We start from the raw sequence: 21,955 nt of genomic DNA, 5'->3' as shown, positions 1-21,955 counted from the left end.
TAGTTGAGTAAAAAATATGAAGTTTGCTATTAATCATTACGATTTAGTTGGCATTAAATGCTGCAAAGGTGAGGTAGGTATAAAAGTAGAAGATAGGGGCAAGGACATATTTATACCGGAACGAAAATGGCGTTTGAAATGTAAATGCTTTTTTAGGAGATTCTGTTGCTTTTTATCCAAATAAAACTATACAATAGGTAGAAGATAACATTTTTTATGAAACGGATTCGTAGTTGTCCTGTTTGAAGTACTTTTAATATATTACGTTCCGTTTGAATTTGCATTTTTGGCTACTGCGGAAGTAAAATCCAAAATGGCCGACCTTGATGAAGTTGGTCGAAAAAGGTGCAATAAAAGTTCATTTTCTGTTATAAGACACAAATGAATTCAAAATGAATTAGATTAAGGATCTAGAGCAACGTCTAAGTTATGCGTACAACGCCAAACAATCACGATACACTGCGTTGTTTCGCAGATATTGGAGTTTTTGTTGTAAAAAATAAGATTTTCAGTTTGTAATAAATGACTTGACATGTCTGATCTGACAGTGACACTTTATTCCGGCCCCTTTCTTCTAATGATAGTCTTGTCTCTATCGGCATGTTCTGCATTGCCAGGCTACATGCTGTCAAACCTGCTGGCCTAGCCTAGCCTAGCTTAGCCAGGCTAGTGCCTCACTGCCTGCTTAGTTTAATTTAGTGCTTATTCTGATTTCATCTTGATCTACTCCTCTACTTCCCAAACAGATAAGTGACACTGACAGCTGAGCTGCTCAGTTTGGTTAGGCCTATCTCATGTGGATGTTGTTATGCGAGGCAAACAATGGCAATGCCATGGCCTGTGGGGTTGAAGAATGTAGTCTGCTATGCTTTCATATGCTGGTATAATGGCCTAGTCAAATGCTAACAGTGCGACTTGGCAGCTGATGAGATTTGACTATTTCTAACACATCATAGCGCGTAAATTTTCTATGTTATTGTTTATATTGTTAGACAAGAAAGACACAATCTGCTGATAGCACTTAAGGAAACTGTGGAAGGTATCTTGGCCATTGGGAGTACAAATGTATGGAGTACGTATGGAGGTTTATCCCGGCTGTGTCGGGGTGTAGAGAATATACTCATTCACAGACTTCGAAAGATCAAGGTAAGGCGACAGAAATAGTGTGTAACTATTAGATCTAAGTGAAGGGCTGTGAGGCAAAACAACCATGGTATTGGGTCTTGGGTTGTTTGCCTTGCAGTCCTTAAAGTACTACCATATCCGCTGTCGGCCCAGGTTTGAATCCACAGCTGATAAAAGCCATACAGCTCCAGTGTGAGCTTTAATCCAGAGCTGATTTGATGAGATCATGATCTCTTGATTGTCCATTGGATGAGATTGAAGACGGAGATTCAACCTGTCTTTCTTCTTCTTCACCTGCAATCGGCCGTTTCTGTGCTATATCTTCAATACGATGAGGAGATGAGGCGATTCGTCTTTTCCAGATTTTGCTGTTTTCAACAATTTTGTTTTGATTTTTCAGGGTTCTGATGCTGTATGCCTCGACTATTGGAGTTATGTCAGAGGTCTCCGTTGGTTGAACCCGGTCCTTGCCCCGACGATAGAACGGATAAGCCGCATGGCCAAAAATGATCCGGATGACTTGACTTGTGGGCAGCTGTGGATTAGGCAGTGTTTGCTGGATCATAGTTTGTCAATTCAACTCACGATTCTTGTGGAAAATACGCAGCACTTGGAGGAACATTACACGCGTAAGTTACTTTGATAATACTATACTTTCGGGGGCCCGTAGCAAGGGGGGAAAAGGGTCACCAAATAATGTATTTTTCATGCAGATTTTGGCCGATTTTCAGATTGTTGGAGGCCAAAGGTGTTGTTTTGCCAATTTTTTATGGATGGAAGTTGGGAAACAAAATGATCAAGGCACTTGTGGTGTTGGCTGCTGACATCAGTTTAGTTTAGAATTGGTGACCAGATGTCACTTGTAGCAACCGTATTTGCTTCCCCTAAAAGAGGCAGGTGTCAAATTGTTGATATCTGAACTCTATTACCAATATCATAGAAACTGTTATTTGAGTTTTTTATTGCAATCCATTTTCTGTTGTTCCACTGTATGTGGAACATGTGATTTATCTGAATCTTAATTGGTATGCCCAGCTGTCGCAACACATGTAGACTAGATTGCCTCTGGTAGGCGACAGGTGTAGATCTCTCTAGGGTGGTGGACAAAATTGGGGTGGACAGGGATGAGAACAGGTTTTTAAGTTGACTTGAACACTGCATGAATCATTGCCATAGACCAACAGAAGATCGTTAAACCAATACCATTGGCATTAACAGATTATGTTGTGACTTTTGTACTGTAAACCACTTTTTTAGCAGACTTGATAAAATCAGTGACCACTCATGACTGGGTGATTCAAAACAAGGAATTAGGTGATCCACACTCCTGATCCTATTCTCAGCAGCCTGTACCCCCAACTCCAAACAGCCTATACCCCAACGTCCCACCAGCCTGCACCACTGACCTCCATTTGCATTGCAATACCAAACATAGCACATTTTGCTCCCCACCAACTGGTTATGCGATTCAGCACTCTGATCACGTGACTATTATTGATTTATGTGTAGCTGCTACTGCGATCTCTGTATACAGCATTTACGTTGGTTTGTGTGCTCAGGTAGCTGGATCCATGTGGTGCGTCTGCTCTGGGCTGCAAATCTGCTATTGTCCAACTCTGTGGGCTGCAATACAATGGTGTTGGGTCACAAGTGATATTTTTAGACTGCTGGGGGAGTTTCAAATTTTTAACAATAGCCATTGATTTCAATGGTCTACTCTTTGTGTTTGCGTAGCATTTCCCCTGGTTGTGTCTGCTGGTGCATGTAGTGCATTTTGCTATGCAATGCAGAGCAGTGGTTTGGAGTAGTGGTGCAGTGTTCATGTCTTTGCATTTGTAGGTTACAGACTTGGAGGAGGATTGCTGTTGTGAATTCAGTTCACAGAGCCACAGTCTTTGGCAGAGGTGGAGTCGTTCTTGAAAGTCAATTGGACATGTGTTGAAGAGTGGTCCTATTGGATCATACCCTAGACAATATTGCACTTTGCCTCCAAGCTGTGCAACCTTACTATCAAGTAGACTACCTAGGACATGTAGGACAGTGTTTTGTTGAAAAAGAATCAAAGCTGGCTTGGGAGGCACTTTGCATCTGAGACTTCAACGCACATTCCTGGTGATAAATTTCAGTTCGGACACAAAACACAATTTTCGATTGTTTCATTTTATCAAATCGAAAGGCAAAATGGCGACAGACGAAAATGCGGAAAGCCCAAACATCAAGGGCCGAGTACGCCTAACTACAGCTAACAGCTGGAAGTATTTTGCCGACCCAACTAACAAATGGCTCGTGATTGAAAGTGACCCCTATTGCGTGACAAAAGTTCGGTGTCGGATTTGCGCCAAATATCACGAAGAATTGAAAAGTTTCCGGAACTTTAGCAGCAGTTTTGTGACTGGGGTGACGGGTCAGAATATCAAGAAGGATAATGTTTTGAAACATCAGAAGTCTGAGCAGCATGTACGAGCGATGATGATGGAACACTGGAACAAGCCGAGTGATGGCCTAGAGGTTCCTTCCCGTATGGATAGGCTTAATGCAGCAGTTGGGACTGGATTGAAGGGACAACAACCGACTTTCATTCAATCAACTGGAGCTGCTGATGCGGTGAAAGTAAAAGTAGAAGTCACAGGTATGATTTCATTATCAGATGTCCTTGTCACTTAAAACAGAAAGGAAAGTAGATTTCTTGTCGGTATTTGCAGAGACAGACCTACAGAATGTTACACCATGCACCTAAGTCTGTCAAACCACCCCAGAAACACCTATGAGTCGGTCAACTTGAGAGGAAGCCGAATTCTCGTTCAAAAGAGTGCGAAAGCGTAGGTTGGCTCGCATTTCTGAAAGTCTGTTGGGTCCACTGCAGTCCTGAACCCAACTTGAATTATGATGGGCCTGTGAGGCATTTATGAGCACTTACTGCAAGATAATTCAACTCTCACAGCTTCCAAACTAACATTCTTACTCTTCAGATAAGCATGCGTCAAGAGGTGATGGTATGGACCAACAGATGCTGGTTCAGGAGATGGATGAAGCTAGGAGTGACATGAAAGAGGCGCCCCCTAGCAATGATGAGAATGAACTAAAAGTGACGGAACAACGGCTGATTGAACTGACATACATGATGGCGAGGGAGGAGATCGATTTTAACAAGTTCCCCGCCATTGTTGAGTTAGAAAAACATCACCAGGTGGAGCTTGGAACTGATGCCAGTCAAGAAAGCTTCGAACAATTAACAAAATGCATCGGTGAAGTTTTCCGCAAAGATTTGAAACAGGAACTCTTGGACTTGAATGATTTTTCAATCTTGATTGATCGGGTGCACGAGTTTGATGGTTTTGAAGACGTGCTGCTTGTTTATATTTTGTTTGTTGATGCAAAGACTGGTAAATTAGAGATACGGTTCTTGAAACTTGTTCCTGTTGGTGATGGGTCAAGTGAAAACATACTTTTAGCTTTGCGTGGCATCCTTGAAGACTTTGAAATTACGAGTCGTTTTGATAAACTTATCGGTCTAGGTTATGATGGGATTGATGCAAGTTTTGATCTGAGAAATGAGACTCTGGCCTTTTTTCGCGGACATGTGTCCTGGTTGGTGGGTGGCAGTGGTTACAGCCATAGGTTAGAAGAATCGGTGAAAGAAATGCTTTCCGGCCAAAAAATGGCGGAGGTGATTGAAGTTTTGATACTGATGAAGCGCATGTATGAAAAGATGCCAGTTAAGTGCGTTGTTCTTAAACGGGTGGCCTCGATCGTTGAGAATCTGAGATCCGAACCAGAAAAATGGGTGCAGCATATTTACCTTGCTTGTAAGGAAGTTACTGTCAATAGTTCCCGCATATCAAAATGCCTCAATGTGACATCAAAAAACTTTCCGGTTCGCAAAATATTTGAAAAGATGAGTTCCTGTGATTTCTTCACAACTGCATCGTTTCTTCAGAGTTTTATGATGCCGCTGGATCGAGCATCACAAGCGTTACAGCGTAGTTCTCTAGAAACTGGACATTTGCTTTCTTCTTTGCAACATGCCAAGGATTCGGTCATCAACTTTCCTCGTGTTGATGGCAAGACGTTGGCAGAACTTATTGGGGAGTTTCAGAGTGGTGGCTCAACTTCTGAAATAGGTAACCCGGGGCTGGAGCGAGATAATGTGGCCCAGGGGACCAGAAATCTCATCAAGCCAGATGAAAACTCAGACCAGTCGAAATCAACAAATGATATCTCAGGTCATGTCGTCGAGAAGATGAACAAACTACTTAATGCTGTCAGTTCCAGACTGGATTTGGGTGATGAGAAAACAATAGAAGTGGCTCAAATTTTGGACACAAGACTTTGGCCCTCGGATACAAAGGCCCTTCAAGAGTATGGGAACAGTCTGATTAGAGACTCCGCCACCTCAAACTTTGCAAACATCTTTCTCCCGGACGTTGATGAGCTCCTGTCTGAATGGAATGCATTCAAACTGTTTGCCAGTCGGTGTCTGCTGAGTTTGAAGCCAGCCGATGTCTGGGGAAAGCTCCACGTCCACTACCGAGCAGACTACCCGCACTTGGCCAAGCTCATCGAAGTCTTGAGGCTGTTTCCTTACAGCCCCGAGTTGTTGGGGAAATGTTTCTCGACGCTGGGGAAGGCTAGACAAGACTGGCGAGCCACCCTTGGGCTTGACACCATGGAAGCTTTGCTGAGGATAAAGCACTGTGGTCCACCTTTAAAAGAATTCAGTGCAAGAGAAGTCGCGGAATTCTTTCCTGCATTCAAGGAGACTTGTGCTCTTGGTGAGTGTAAAGTGCTGAAGATGGAGCCCAGTGCTGATGATGCTAAGGCAAGGGAATTGGACGAGGAAAGTGATGAGCCTGCCCGTAAAAGGCCTTGTCTGGCATTTCAAGACTAAAACTTTAAGCAATTGACCATGGTGTAGCAACGAATCGGTCAGTACTTGGCCTTCTTAACGTATGGCAATAACTGGTATACATGTATTTCATTCTCCAAATGATATGAAAAGGGTTGACCTTGTTTTTTGGTCGTAATTGAATTCAATGTTGAGCTTTTATTTTCTGGTCAAGGATAGTTCACGACTTATAGAACTATTATACCATTCCTAAAGTGAAAAATTGCAAAAATATCATAGTTATTTAGTATTATCCTTTTCAATTTTGTGTAACACAAGTTTATTGAAATATGTAACCTGTCTCGACTGCTTTTGTAACTCGTTTTATTGCATTGATTGGTTCATTCATGGTCGAAATGTGAATGTCATTTGCCACATATGTGTTCTTGAATAAAAACCAACATCGGACAAAAGTTTGAACTCTTTCTTTGTGCCATTGTGGCATTGCGCTCCCTCAATTACAGATGACAACCTTTGATTGGAGGTCGGCTTGACCTAAAGTGAATGCCCTCAGTGTCTGAGCCCCTGCTCCTTGGAACTTCTGGCTTGACTTGTTTGTTATTGTGTGTCCTGCACTGTTGGCAATGTAATATTCGAAGGAAGGTTTTGGTCCTTCATGATAATCACGGATACATGAATTAAAAGTATAGATAGTCATCATTGATATCCCTGATTGGTGACGAAGCTAGGCTGTAGAGCACCCTGCAGATCAGAGATGGGCCTTTGACTAAACATGGACCCTTGATCAGTGCTGCCCTGGCTGCATGTCCATGACTAATGAAATACAACAATGCGACATATAATAAAACTCCACTTCCAGGCAGGAATTCACCCAGTCCCTTGATGCTGCCCCTGGCTGTGTATCTGTGACTCACAAAGTACCTACACTCAAAGAGCACTCAACTCCAATTCCTGGGAGGAATTCAGAATCTCCAGTGTCCTACCACGTGAAGCGTCCATGCACCAGGTCCAGGATATAAATCTACTTAGCTTTGTTTCATACTTGTTACGCAGGTGCGCGGATCAGGTGTGTAGGCCTCGATTGATTTATTGACGGGCCCAGAAACCTATCTGGCATTATGAAACAGTGAGCATGTGTTCAGGATGGTGCCACATTTTGACAGACAGTTGAAAGTTTGATTCCAGGAACTTGCATCAGAAGTTGACGTGAATCAGTCTCTGGAGAGATTTTGAGGTGGTTGCACCTACCAGATATTGCTAATATGTGTGTGGATGTATTTGGCAGGAATTTTATTAGCAGGTTTGTAGCGACAACTGAATCGCGGGACAGACTTATGCAGTGTGGCAGAATCATAGCATGACATTGGATCGTGCCGTGGGATCTGACAAATTTTTGTGACCGTGCCATTCTGTGGATTGTGTATTTCACTGGTACTATTTTATTGGTCCACTCTCTACATGCAACTTGAAAAAGCAGGACATGGTTTTGTATTTTTGCTGCATTTTTTTGTACTCGGAGTGAGGATGCCTTTGCTGCATTCTTTTGTTCTTGGAATGAGTTGGAATGGATCCACTGCTTGGGGAACCCTCCCTCATCCACTTGATAGATTTAGGTCATAGAACCGGGTCAAATAACTGGGTCAATCCTGTACCACTTTGTGGTCAATCCCGTAGGATTAACAAGCCCCACAATGGCCAACATACACCATATCCATGGATAATTGGTCAGGTATTTAGACCCCTTTTCGGTCAATGGACAGATTAGTATTGAGTCAACTGCTTTATTTTTGTTCCTTTTAATTCCTGTGAGTTGTTCACCCGTTTGGGGATGTTTGGAATTTTAGGATCACTGGTAGTCCTTCAGAATATTTTTGTTTGCCTTAGGCCCAATGTTTTCAATGTTATGTTTCTGTCCTTACAGCTTTCCCCATAAGTAACTTCCCTTGCCGACACATTGAGTGATATGAATAAAGACTAGCAAATGCTTTTACTCCGGTTTTGTACAGGAAGGCCTAGTGTAAATGTACATGGAGATTTAGATAAAAGCATTTGCTAGTCTTTATCCATATCACCCATTGGCTCACTGAGTATTGCTTGATGCCATGCTGTCAGAAACCTCTGTCCGAAACATGACGCAATGCCATAGTCACGATTCCTCACCTGGCACTCTTTGGTTGTCCTCAGAATCCCTCTTCTTGGCCGGAAGGGCATTGTCTTCCTCTACTGTGAACAAAAAATCTATATTTCATGCCTGGAATGCAAACTGTTGAAGCCAAAACAGTTTGGCAGCACATTCAGGTACACAATAGATGTCCACAATTGGAACCCTGACAAGGCACTTGAATCCTTGGCAAGAAACCAAGTTACCGTTGATACGAACGCTAATTGCAGTTTTATATCCAGTTGACATGGGAAACACCTAATGATCATTTAAATACTCCACCATTTGCTCTGGGAATATTAAAGTGCAGAGGGTGATTGTCTCCGCAATTATGATGTTCGTTTGGACTTTAGACTCTTTCACATTTCTGAACGAGGGCCAATTTTCGGTTTGATATCTCTTGACAGATGTGCTATTATTCATGTACTTTGTGCATTTGGACTCTGGACTCTTTCACGTTTCTGAGTGAGGGCCAATTTTCAGTTTGATGACGTTCGATTATTCAAGTACTTTGTGATGTTCTGTTCAACGAGATCAGCTGTGTGGATTGAAGAGCGTTTAATCCTTGGTGTTTGTGATGCAGATTATTTCTTCACTCAGCCGTCAGAATAGGTGCAAACTTTCAGTAAAAGCCAATTCTAATTTCTTTCACTCCTGGGAACTGAGGTGGAGTTACCTTAAGAATCAGCTGTGGGATTTCAGTTGAAATGGACTGGTTATCAAAATCTAGATCCTAAAATTATGCCCAAAATTCAATGGCTCTCGATTGTGGATTCTTACAATAAAATGTTTTGTAAGACAGTTGAATGTTATGCAGTATAGGATTGGCGAAACTCCTTTAGCCAATTTCGAGACATCATTCTTCATAAGACTTCTTGACTTGACCTTAGCAGTGTAATGTATTCGCACTAGCAATCGAACAGTTTCTTAGTTTTGGGCAAAAGCCAAAATCCTGGCAATGTTAAACTGTGGCGATAGTTCCGTGCAGTGCTGTGAAAGTCATTACTTGCCAATGATGGTTTCAGGTGTTCACATCTCGGGGACAAATTGATTGTAGCTCAGGATCAGGAATAATATATCAATTCTTGGAATCTTTTGCGAAAATCTTTATTTTTGGCTTCTTCTGTTCGAGAATTTATCAAAGGAAATTGTAAATCTGGAATACTTCATTTTTTGTTGGAGCACATTCCTCACATTTCACATTGAACAACGAAAATGCAATTACCACTTAGGATATAACGGACCTGCCCAATTATTGGGGGACTGTCCAACTTTCAATCTTGGTATTGTGCATGATTACAGAGGAGTTATATACAGAATCTTTAACGATAATTAGTTGTCTGATTGCCTGATCATCATGAGTCGAGTTGATGTCATTGGGGTGACCTCTCGCTGACCGAAGCAGGCACCTCTTCAGTTGTCTCACACGATATTCTGCACAGAACGACTGCCCTAATTTCTAGACCATTTATTTGCTGCAGAGTCATCAAAAATTGGCATTCGCATTAGTCTGAGCAGTTTTGTAATGTGCTGTGAAAAAAACTGCAAGTGTGCACTAGTGAGCTGAACTGGTGCCAAAAGTCTAAAACTATATATCGACAGCCGTAGGCCCTCCTGGGCAAAGCACACAGCTGATTCTGCAGTGATTGTGCCTGCAGTGTATTAAAATAAGGATGTTATGTTTCACATAATTTACATATACAGAGATTCTCATCATCTGATTAATTTCAGGATTCGATAACGTTAGATTCTGACGAATAAATGGTCAAAAATATACCATATGTGGATAAGTATGTGGATATAACAATGTGAGTTAAGGATTCTAAAGCGTTGGCAAACTTGGAAAATACTTTATATTTAGGTCTTGGAGTCACTGTGTTAGAACTGACAATAAGTGCATGGAGAACCCAGTGACTTATACTGAAACGTGAAACATTCTTAGACCTAAGAAGGTCGCTTAGGCCTACCGCTATTTTAAGACTTTGTGGATTATTCAAATCATTGGCTCTGGAAAGTAAACTTTTCAATATGCCGCAGACAATTCTTGTTCGAGATGGTAAGTCACAGGAGGAAGTTTTGGAGGAATTGATATCGCTGGATAAAATTCATAACGTCCAGTATAGCATCATTAAGGAAGAGGGCGAGTATGTTAATTTGGTGTCAATCAAACATTGATTGGCTGTCAATTAAACTTTGATATTTTTTGATTGGCTCTTCATCAAAATATTTGTTTTTCTTGAAGAAAGGGACTTGTCACTGGAACCTCTAAATGCGAACCTTTCCCCAGGTTTCGTTTACTATATTGGGGAACGGCACAGTTTTAGCATTAATTCGTAGTAATTGGCTTGGCAAAAAAGAGTGGATTTTCACAAGTTAATTACGTGCTATCAGCAAATTGCGTCACATCAACTAACTGTATCGATGTTGTCATATGAAATATATGACTGTCCAAAGTCTTATATTTGACCTGCGAGGAAGGTGAAGGATTGGTTTGCTTGGACTAGGGCCAAATATCTACTTTTCTCCGCAAATTTGCAGATAATTGGTCATGTTACTACAGTCAGCTGTTCGCTTGGCAAGATGCCAAATGAGGAACACATCAACCTCGTTATGTACTTTGTTATTCATTGTTGACATTCTGGGTTATTGAACTTATTGACCTAATAGGTATCTTTGCGTCGCTCTCAATCAGAAGATCTTAGTTTTTCAGATTATTTCATGTGGTTGAAGGCCTCCATCTTTCATTTTAAGATTTGAAATCTTAAAATTGCAAATTCTGTTAGTGCATACTTTATATAAGTTTCAACAATGTCTGCACAATTGCAGTATTTCTAAGAAAATCGACGTCACATGAACAGCAGAGGCCTTTTTGACAAAAAAACTTTATTTTCACATACAGTGGAACCTCCCTTAGCGGACACCTCTCTATTAAGGACAACCTCTCTATTAAGGACACCAGTTTTGGTCCCAAATTGGTAGTTTCCTTTCAATTTGACCTCTCTTATTAGGACACCTCTCTATTAGGGACAGCACTTGTCAGTCCCGAGAGTGTCCTTAATAGAGAGGTTCTACTGTATTTTCATATTATTGGGAGCAATAGTTGTGTCATGCATACATGTAACATGCAAGCATTTAACTTGTTTCATGCCATTATGTAAATCATCACGTAAACATGCCACATGTTCATGCAGTTCTATGGAATCACTACAATACATGTCCACTTTATCAAAGTGTAATTTTGTTATGTAATTTAGACCTGTGTGTAAATATGCTTTTGTTATTAAGACTGCTGTTTAATTTGTCACCCAATTTTTACTGGACACAGTGCATGTGTTTTCAGTGTGAGATCATGTTGTGAAAATTAGATTTGTTTCATTCCACTGGCTTAGAAAATACTAGTACAAAGGTAAATTTCAGTTGTCTGCTTTTCCCTCTTCTCCATCCTCATGTTTTGATAAAATCGATTTCAAATCTTCAGACCCATGAGACACCCTAATCACCTACCCCCTCCCCTCCTCCAGGCACAGATCCAAAACAGCCCCATCACATCCCATCCTAATTTCAGAAAAATATTAAAATGGATTATAAAATCTGGAAAGTGAGGGCCTGGTGTCCCTCTTTCTCAGGCCTTGCACCCCTGCCCCTCCACATCCTACCCAAAAAGAGTCACATATATGCTTTAGTAATCATATTTTGAACATTTCTATGTCCCTTGTATTTTGCAGATGATGCCTTCCTCTGCAGTAAGGAGTATTATGGAGCCATGTTGATCTGCCTGCAAGCAGTTGAACAAAACAAAGCAGCACTTTTGGCAGAAATCAACCCAAGCCTGGTAAGGAAATGAATCTCAGCTGAGTGTCAGGTCCGGGGGCCTCTTGTTTCATATCCAAGACTTGCAAGAGGTTCACAGATGGTTGCATGACAAAAAAGCTGCTTTTTGAGCTATTTTCTTCAGTTCAAACTATTGATATCACAGTAGGAGGGGATCTGTTCAGTCCGAAAATTACAAGGATTGTAAATGGGGTGGTTGGTCCTGAAGTGAAGCTTGCATTGTTGTGCGTTTGAAGTTACCTTTGAACTCACTTTTGAAGAGGTGATTGGGGTTGTATAATAACCCAGCAGGGGGAGATTCCAACATTCGTATAAGTCTGTTTGTCCTGTTAAATCACTGGTTTGAAATCCAGGACTCCATTAAGAAGAGTTTTACATGTTAGGCATCAATTCTTGCATTGCCCCTTCTGCTGATCTGGTGTTCACTGACCACTTTTCTCTTTCAGTTAAAACTCAAACAGAAGAAGATCTCACACGTGCGAAGTGCCTCCCTTCCCGTGAACAAACCGTCAACGCCCGCCATTATGATTCGACGGAAGAGCTCCCTCGACCCTCTGGCGCCATCTTTTACATCACCGAAGAGAGATGAGAACTTTCTGTCGACATCGGATGAACATGCAAGGCCGACGAGTAGAGGTGGGTAAAATGTCATCGTGGAGGGGTTGCGTGGTCTTGTAGGGTGGTCTGACATGGTGAAGTTTCATCAGGGCTGACTTTCAAAAGAGGTACTGTTAATTCTGAGCCGTATTTGAGGGGCCCATATTTGAGGGGCCCGCATTTGAGGGGACTCTATTTGAGGGTAGGTGCTAGCACCCCTCAGAAATCTGCACTAAGAACATATTTCTCTTGTGTTGTTGTGCCTTCCCTCACCACAGCCTGTTACCCCCCTCCCCGTCCAAAAGTACAGCCCTGCATCCAGTTACACTAGAATATGGAAGTGGATGTGGGGTCATACTCTTCAAACAAGTTTGCCATTTGAGCTGATGTCATTGATTTGCCGAGTACAGTATTTCCATCTGGTGGTTGGAGTGAGAACTAAATGTACAGTCCACTTGGCAGCCGTCCGTATTGAACGGCTGATACTGGGTTATTTACCCGTGTCCTTAAGTCCAATGATCCAGGTCAGATTATGGGCAATATCTTAAAGGCCTACATCGCTCGTTGTCGCTATATTTTCTTGTGGTAAAGTAAAAAGAAATAAACATTGCCGTTGTAGTGTAGTTATGCATGCAAAGTAGCTGAAACTTGGCATTTTTCATGCTTGTAAGTCAGTTTACACAGTGGTACTGTTGGAATGTGATTTCAGTGTGTATCTACACAAATCCAAGTTCAATTTTCAACGAAGTTTAAAACAGCAGAGTAGGCCTTTAAGACCTAGGTGGGCCGAGGTGGGCCTGTTAAGCACATCGATATCACAATATCATGATATTAGGAAGTGTTCAATGAAATAGGTAGGTCTGAAAACAATCTAGTTCTCATTGCCTTCAAAATTCTGCGTGTATGTTTTCTGTATACTGGCAATATGTGTTGATTTTACACGATTGACCTTCCTGCATTTCGTGTCGCCTTCACCCAGGTTTCTTGCTCTTTCTCACCAAGGGAAGCAACTCCACATAGAATGTGGTGTGATCTTGTGAATAGAGTGTTTTCATGGCCAGCCATGTTGGAGGGCAGAACAAGGATTTGAATCAAATGCTGACATGGTCATTTGGGCTGGCTTTCTTTTGCCTGTTTCTCCAGCATGACAGGTGATGACGTCACTGTACTATCATACTATGTGCAGTGAAGTGGCCTATTTGTTGTGGTGTATTGGGCTCATGGTTTCAAACCCCATTTGTGACTCGCTCTACCAAAACTAGGCGCTTGTCGCATCTGAACTCGACAGGTTGATACGGACTTGTTGTTCATTTCACTATTGTAGACCTTTTGTGAAATCTATTACAAACTGATTTGGTCACATTTCACAAAAGGTCTACAATAGGGAAATGAACAACAAGTCCGTATCAACCTGTCAAGTTCAGATGCGACAAGCGCCTAGTTTTGGTAGAGCGGGTCACATTTTGTTGGCCACTTTGTCCAGCTCAAGTGACTTGCTGATTTAGCAGTACCTTAAGGCTGCTGGGTCAAATATACATTTACTGGCTGAAGCCAAGCAAACGGTTATGTTGGTTATGTTCGTTTGGGTAGAAGATTTATATGCACATCACAAACATTTCTGACTGCTCAGCTTGGGCCTTACCCAGGCATGTATATTTGACCCGTCAGCCTTAATACTACAGAGTTACAAAATCTGAAACTCTTATTGCATATTCTTGACATAGAAGTTCAGTCTTGAAATAGAAAATTAACTGGAAATCTGCTCTTGTATCTCGAGACTTTCATACTAGATTCCTGTTCAAACCAACTTTCCATTTGTAAACGTATGAAGACTGAAGTGGTTTATTAACCCAGGTATTGATCTTGAATTGATTCATTATAGTAAACAGACGTCCCAGGCCTAGCGGCCATGTTGATTCATCATATCTGGCTTTTCCAGACCTGTAGATTTCTTCATTTTAATGTGTGACGGCATTTTCAGATTCAATGGTGAATTCATCAAGAGTTCACTTTCACATTTTTTGCCTGAAGTATTCATTGGCCCACAAATGGGTTAATGATAATTATCAACGCTCATTAGCATACTTTTGTGATTGCATCTGCCTAGGTTTCATCACATTACCATTAGTTTTTACACTGCATTATTTGCATTGCTAGTTTGTATACATTCTGTGGTGATTGAATACTGTAGGCCTAAGTGGTACCAATAATTACGATCTAAATTGTATATTAGATCCGGCCGGTATTCATTTCCTCTACTGGCAGCGAACTAGGAAGATCTGTCTTTACTCTCAGACATTTTGAGGTCTAAGGACTGTACACAATAGCATGGACTCTATCGCTTCAGTTCCAGGTAGGCCTACAGAGCATTTCCCGATTTTGATGAAAATTTTAAGAAAGTTGTTTTTCGAACTTTGCTTTGGACTGTGATAAACCCATTCTCGAAAAACCAGAGTCAGTCCTATCCTCCTGCCTTACAAACGTTAGGATGTGATATACCAAACTGATGATCCTCTTTCTGTTGCAGATGACATTTCAGAAGACACGAATATGATATCATCTGCTCATTATCATTTCAGGTTCGAGTCCTGAGGATGGGAAAATAACAGCCAAGTCGCAACTTCTCTCCGTCCTTGAAAAATCAGGTGATATTGCTGAAATAGAGACAACCAACGACGAGCTAAACTGGAATGTAGATCGGGGTCAGGACCCGCTGCTCAACATTGAAGTGTCAAAGACAAAAAAATTGGTGCCAGAACGTAGAAAATTATCCATCGACGAGTCACGGGAGTTTGGGTATGAAAAACGTTACAGACGGTCATCATCTGTTCGGTCGGACGGAAAAAATTCAGAGTTACTCGATAAAATTTTGAACAATGATAGTGATATTACAGAAGAGAGTGACAGTAGTGATGATGTCACTAAACAAAATGGCCGCCTATCTGTGTCAACAAGTCGGACAAACCTCCTAAGGTGTAATTATTCTTCAAGTTCGTTGATTAATTCAGAACGTGGCAGAGGAAGTCAGGATTCGTTAGATGTAGATTTGGAGGATATAGGAAATCAAAAAGGAAACGACTCAGATATTACGAAATCGCATCGACATAAAATGGAATCGGCAATTGCGAAAAAGAAATCGAAAAAGACCCATAAACGTTCCAAATCAGATCACTTGCTAGGGCAGGCTATTGGGTCCCCCCCGCACTCACAAGAGGCGGTCGATATTGATGGTACGCACGGGTTGTCGAGTTCGCTACCACTTAAAATCGTCGGCGATGACGACACGTATTTCCCGCGGCCACGGCAAGGACAATCGCTGCGAAGTTTTCTGGCTTCTCAGGACTTTCACACTTGTGCTGAGCTTGATAAGGTAATCAACTCAAAATAGAATCAAAATTACGGCCATCTTGTTTTGTTGGGTGAGAGTTCAGATTTTGGCCAGTAATTTCTCCTGTATCCTAGTGCAGATGAGGTTGACCATGTAATGGAGCTGCAAAATCTTTTTCCAACTCTCCATTGATTCTACTCAGATAAAATGCTCTTAGAATTTATCAAACTCTTTTGAAATACTGTGCATCATAATGAGGCTTCCATGATCACTCTTACCAAGAATACATAAAGACTAGTCTAGCTCTCCATTCAATTACATCCTCATGAGCCTTACTTGTTTTGCCTCTTTTAGGAAAATGCCCATTTCAGTATATCAGAAGCTCTGATAGCAGCCATTGAACAGATGAAATGGAATCATGTGATCAAACCCCATGTCGTATCAGATATTGACGAGGGCGACTCGGACGATGATGAGATTCGAGAGCTGCAACAACGAATACGAATTCGCCGACGGGAGAAATTGAGAGAGGTAATGGATGATTTCGACAAAGACAAACCACGGCCCAAATTAAACAAATGCGCAGAAAAAACTTTTCAAGAGATTCCAAGTAGTGCCTGGATATTGTACAGGGCAGAGTACTTTGTAATGCATTGTGATTTAAAGTACTAAACCTTTGATTTTTGAGTGTCAATAACAAATCTTTTCGTCTTTCCAGAAAGCAAGGGTGCTACCATCAAGTGATGGAAGAACTGACAGTGAGTATCTTTTATAAAAGTGATAGGGAACGCCAAAACCATTTCCCCTGGCACAAGTCATACTGCAGCTGGTCCATAGATATATAGTTTGCGTCTGAGATAGCTAATGCTACATTCCTTGACTGGGCTGTCAGAGAGGCACAGTGGCAAGACAGTTGTTCGAAATTAATATCAGCGCCTGTCAGTTCTGAGGTAATGGGTTCGAAACCTGGTCAGCAAACATCTTCTTGGGCTACAGAGGATGACTCTCCCTGACAGTGTAGGTTTCCTCCTACATTAGATTACAAATTGCCCAATATTGTTTATAGAGCTAGTAATGACGCTCAGCTCAAACTCAATATTTACTTCTATGACTCCAAAGTTGATTTGTTTGTGTCCGCAGCCACGACCAGCACTTCCCCGAGTGTGAACCAAGACGCCATGGCCTGGACAGATTCTATGGACTCCAGCGAGCTTGAAGAGCAAGATATTGACATCCACGTCGATGACCGGGCCAGCCCCACCACGAACCTGACTGCTCTCAAGGACACAGGGTTATCTCTGTCGCTCGGGTCGCTCTACTCGGAGGCTGAACTACAGAAAACTGCTGCAAATAAACCTGTTTATGTGGAGAATAAACCTTTAGGGTATGTTACTACAACTTTCACTATCAAACGAGGGAAGCATTCATTTCCAAGTTGAGAAGCTGATTTGTTTGGAAACAAGTGTTTTTGATTAGTTGAGAGAAATAAATACTCAATAGGCCCAGTTGATGGAACCAAGATAGGACTATCAGGTTGTTTTGAAGAGGACGCGGCGGATGTTTAACACGACCTCATGGGTAAGTTGACTAACTTCCTTGTTTGATTTTCCAGCTCAAGTTTCGAGTCTTCCTGCGTGTCTGCTGCAGAACTTGTTGCCATAAACTTGCTGAAGAAGTTTAGCGATAACCAACTTCCAAAAGCGTCCGACTTGGAGTGGTTAGTGTCCGAGACCGACGTACCTCAGGCAGTAAGTGGAACGAATCTTCTTCTTCATTTACTCGGCTTTTGGAGGCGAAATTCTACCGAGCGTGTTCTTCCCGTATAGGGCAGGACGGTTCTTGCTTGCTACTACAGTTTATAGGCACCAATTGGCTTTATTGGCCTTGCGACTATGACTTTGGCTTAGGAAAAACCCATCAGAAACTACTGTACACTTTGATAGGGTCTGTTCCTTGCCTTAGCATAGGGACACCTGGTACAAAGAATCTTGCTTTTCTCATTCAAAGGCAAAACAATTGAAGAAGTAAAGCATCTTTCTCTGGGTGGCAAACGAGCGTGGCAGTGGCGGGAATTGAACCCACAACCCTTTAATCTTGAGGTCTACTCCTTTTGGTGAACTAAACTTTGCTAATAACTATTATAATATGATCTTTTCACTCTTTTCGCTTCAGTTGTTGCCCCTCCCAGACTCTTTTCCGATCTCGCCTGATGATGGTGAACGCGAGCTCACCACAAAGGTATATCTTGAAATTTCCCCAAAATCGACACTTCATCCTTTCACTAATAGAGGCCTATCATGTACAGTGACAAATTTGTGATGTCCATAAGTTATCAATCAGTAAATGCCTGCTGAGTAACAACAACTGTATTTACTAACAACAAGTTTGGGTTAATCTATACTTGCTGACAATAATGTCCTGGAGGGTTGACAGTTTATTGCCATTTCAAACTGAACATTTGATTAGAAGGAAGTTAACCTTGACAATAGATTTGCCAAGCTCTGTTATAGAAGGAAGTCAACCTTGTTCATTGAATTGAATATGCTAGTTATAGGCAACAATACCCCTGGCTCTGTTGTAAACTTGAGGGGGAGAATTGAACAATAGAAATGCCTTTCATTCCAAAATATAAATTTCTTGGACAGAGGATTAGTCTGCTGTGGCCCAGAACTAGCGTAATCCACTTGATGAACCAGTGTGGAAAGTTTAGCAATAGCAATAAAGATGACAGAGGGGTCTTTGGGCCTTTCCGTTGCTAAAATTGTTGTAATTCCATCGATAATTTCCCATTCTTGAATAACATTATGCCATACCCCTCTTTTCTCTCCAGACGAGAATCCGAGGTAACCTGGAGTGGGCCCCACCGCGAGCACAGATAATCTTCAACATACATCCACCTCCAAAGTAAGATCAAATTCCTATCTGTAATGCCTCTTTGGGTCTGTTCTGGTTGCTCTAATCAAAAGCAAATATCTCGTCAGAAACTCCTGTTTCCGACCTTTTCAACCAATGGTCATTTCCATAGGTTTTGAAAACTTTGAAGTTTTGGGCCGTCCTATAAACTAGTTTTGACATTAATCCTTATTACAGTGGAAGAAAGATGATCTTAAGGACTTGTTTTGTTTAATAGACAGCAGTTAACCGCATCCTTTTTTTCTGAATAGGTTCACTTTGTCTTTCAGACGAAAGGTGTTATTGGCTAAACAGAACTATAGGTGTACAGGGTGTGGCACAAAAGTTGATCAAGGTAGGTTGTCCCTATTCAAGAGATGGAGCTGATTTCTTCTTGGCAGAGAATGGAGAGTTGGCCCTGTTGAGGAGGTTACATGATTTCAAGAGTAGGATAACAGACTCTGCTGTGGTGACTGAGGGAAGGGGGCCTGTCTGAATGTCAGAGCCACAACACCTTTGATGGCAAGGCAGAACATCCCCAAGAACACAAATTGATATGGTTATGGAATTCTGATACCAAACATCAAGAAATGATAAAGACTATCGTGTAATTTATATGTGCCTCACACAATTCTTTACATTTGTATTTCAGGTTACACGAAAAGACTCCGCTACTGTGAATACCTCGGGAAATTCTTCTGTCAATGTTGCCATTCGAACACAATATTCTTCATCCCTGGGAGAATACTTCGGAAATGGGACTTTTCAAAATACACCGTGTCGAACTTTTCACATGACCTCCTGACAAAAATGTACGCTGATCCGTTATTCAATATATCGGACATTAATTCGGCCCTATACCGGAAAGTGCGTGCTTTGGAGATGATTCGGGAATGCCGTGTTCAACTTTATCACATATATTTGTTTATAAAGACTTGTCGATTAGCTTCAGGGTAAGTGTCTGTCTTAGCACCAGTTATGACATTTGATACAAAGGTGTGGTGTATCGTGCATGTGGAGTTGTCAATTCCTGTGATTACGATAGTTTATGTGCCACTGCCATTTGGTCGTAAGGCAAACAGTAGGTTACTTGACTCAGTGCCAGACTTACATTACTCATTACAAAGCTTCTGCATCCAATTCTTCAACCACTTTTGCCGCAATTTCAGTATTCTGAATGATCTCCATCGCCTGCCCTCCCATTGGATCTCCGAACCTGAGCTCTACTCCCTCTCGGACCTCGTCAAAGTCAAGAACTCTGAGATTCTACCCCACCTCAGGAACCTTGTGACCGATTCCGTCTGCCATATAAGTGGATGTCAAGTAGGTATTCAGGCAGTCATGGCATCATACGTGGTGTGCGAGACTCTTGGCCTGAAGGTCTGACTTGGCCTGACTTGACAGAGCCATTCTCGTGACCTTCGGACAACTTGGTATCGCAAACATATTGTCTGTTCGAATTGAATGCGCTGAATGGCATGATATCAAGCTTGAATAGGACAATTGATCTCAGGTCAGTGAAATTCGAGTTTACTGTTCAATGTGACTTAACATATCTTCTGTCTCTTCCAGCTGTGCCAAGCGAAAGGTTTCATCTGCGAGTTATGCAACAATGAAACTGATGTGATATTTCCCTTTGAACTCAACCGAGTTGCCCAGTGCCGAGGTAGGCCCAAATGTTACTTTTACAAAGCCGTAAATCGGGTGACATTCTTGAAGCCAAATGTTCACGAGTATGTTTATCTGCAAAAGCTTGGTGAACATTTTTGTATTGATAACCTCCACAGATCAGTCCTGGGCTGCTCACCAACATTCTTGTGATGCGTCTTTCGTTCTCTTTTCTCATGGACAAGTGAGGCGATCGACTGATTCTCAGATCCTGCTGAGATTTATTGTGACAGTGAAGCTTCAATGTTTCCTTTCTTCCTCTTTCAGTTTGTGGTGCTTGTTACCATGGTAGCTGTTTCGTACCGGAGAATTGTCCAAAATGTGCAAGAATCCAACTCCGTCGGAAGCGATTGTCTGTTGTTGCTCTGTCTTCACCCGAAGAGAGCGAACCAGACTCCCCACAACATGCTGTTGTTGAACCGAAGAAAAGCTGAGAAAACTTCTGACTTTAAAGGGACACTATAGGCAGCAGCTAGGCAGGCAAGATAAAGTAACACAAAGTCGCCAACTGTGTGATAGGAGAGACCCCTATTGGCGACTTTGTTTAACTTATCTGGCCTACCTGGCCCTGCATATGAGATCCATGAAAATAAAAATGCCTGCTTTTGGTGGCTTTTGATATCGTAACACCACAATAGGTGTCCGTGCTTGTGCTTTGAAAATGTGAACAACTGCTGTAGTGCCAAACTGCTCTGTGGGCAATGGGTGATATGAATAAAGACTAGTAAATGATTTTACTTCAGTTTTGTACAGAAAGGCCTAGTGTAAATGTACATGGGGTTTTCAGTAAAAGCAATTGCTAGTCTTTATTCATATCACACATTGTCTAACATAATGTGATGTGCAACAATTATGATGCTTCTTTTGTTCGTTTAGAAATTATTTGTGTTCAGTTTGTAAGACATTTCATGATTTACAGGACTTGTAATTAGTGTAAAATTAAAACCAATCAAACAATGTGCTCGCAATTCGCTGGAATCATGAATTGTTTTTGATGCTCCGGCATAAAAGATTATGTTATTTAGGATTTATATGCACATAACAGTTAGGGACCAGGATGGTGTTGATAATGTTGCCCGTACTAGCAAAAATGGCTCTGTATGCTGTGAAATACGAGAGACCCCTATTGGTGACTCTGTGTAACATTATCTGACCTACCAGCTCCAACACATCTCCCTGGTATATTTCTTTGCCTTTTAACTGGTGTATTCATTACCATCAGTTGTTATTGGCATTGCATCAATGCCCTGTCCCGATAAACATCGGATTCGGAGAAATGGACAACCCAGAGTCTAATTCATTTCATTCAGAGAGTGCACTGCATTATAATGCACTTATTGTTCAAAATGATTTATATGATTGTGAAATTATTATATTTATCAATAAATAGCTCTGTGATATTACGAATTAGTTGTTTGGTTATTGCTCAAATGAGAAATGAGAGACAGAAGTTTACGAGTCTTGCACAAGTCAGTTGTTCGAGACATTCGTCACATCTCAAAACATT

General features: G+C 41.6%; 2 protein-coding genes across 2 annotated transcripts; both read left to right on the top strand.

The window, feature by feature from the left end:
- The first annotated feature begins 313 nt into the window (after positions 1–313).
- Positions 314–21,855, top strand: LOC135494522 (run domain Beclin-1-interacting and cysteine-rich domain-containing protein-like). The gene is made up of 17 exons (XM_064782571.1): positions 314–345; positions 993–1,146; positions 1,526–1,754; positions 11,858–11,964; positions 12,410–12,599; positions 15,140–15,930; positions 16,243–16,419; positions 16,607–16,646; positions 17,029–17,272; positions 17,501–17,636; positions 18,061–18,126; positions 18,719–18,792; positions 19,071–19,135; positions 19,433–19,733; positions 19,950–20,103; positions 20,353–20,446; positions 20,716–21,855. The coding sequence occupies exons 1-17, from the start codon at positions 314–316 to the stop codon at positions 20,880–20,882; spliced, it is 3,021 nt and encodes a 1,006-aa protein (XP_064638641.1). The 3' UTR covers positions 20,883–21,855.
- On the top strand, positions 3,138–6,547 carry LOC135494523 (uncharacterized). The gene is made up of 2 exons (XM_064782572.1): positions 3,138–3,754; positions 4,095–6,547. Exons 1-2 carry the CDS (start codon positions 3,307–3,309, stop codon positions 6,011–6,013), a joined length of 2,367 nt encoding a protein of 788 aa, XP_064638642.1. The 5' UTR covers positions 3,138–3,306; the 3' UTR covers positions 6,014–6,547.
- Positions 21,856–21,955: the final 100 nt, after the last annotated feature.

This window comes from Lineus longissimus, chromosome 10 (assembly GCF_910592395.1).
Source record: "Lineus longissimus chromosome 10, tnLinLong1.2, whole genome shotgun sequence".
Taxonomy (NCBI): Eukaryota; Metazoa; Nemertea; class Pilidiophora; order Heteronemertea; family Lineidae; genus Lineus; species Lineus longissimus.
The sequence above is the reverse complement of the archived record's forward strand: the minus strand, read 5'-3'. Positions and strand labels throughout refer to the sequence as shown.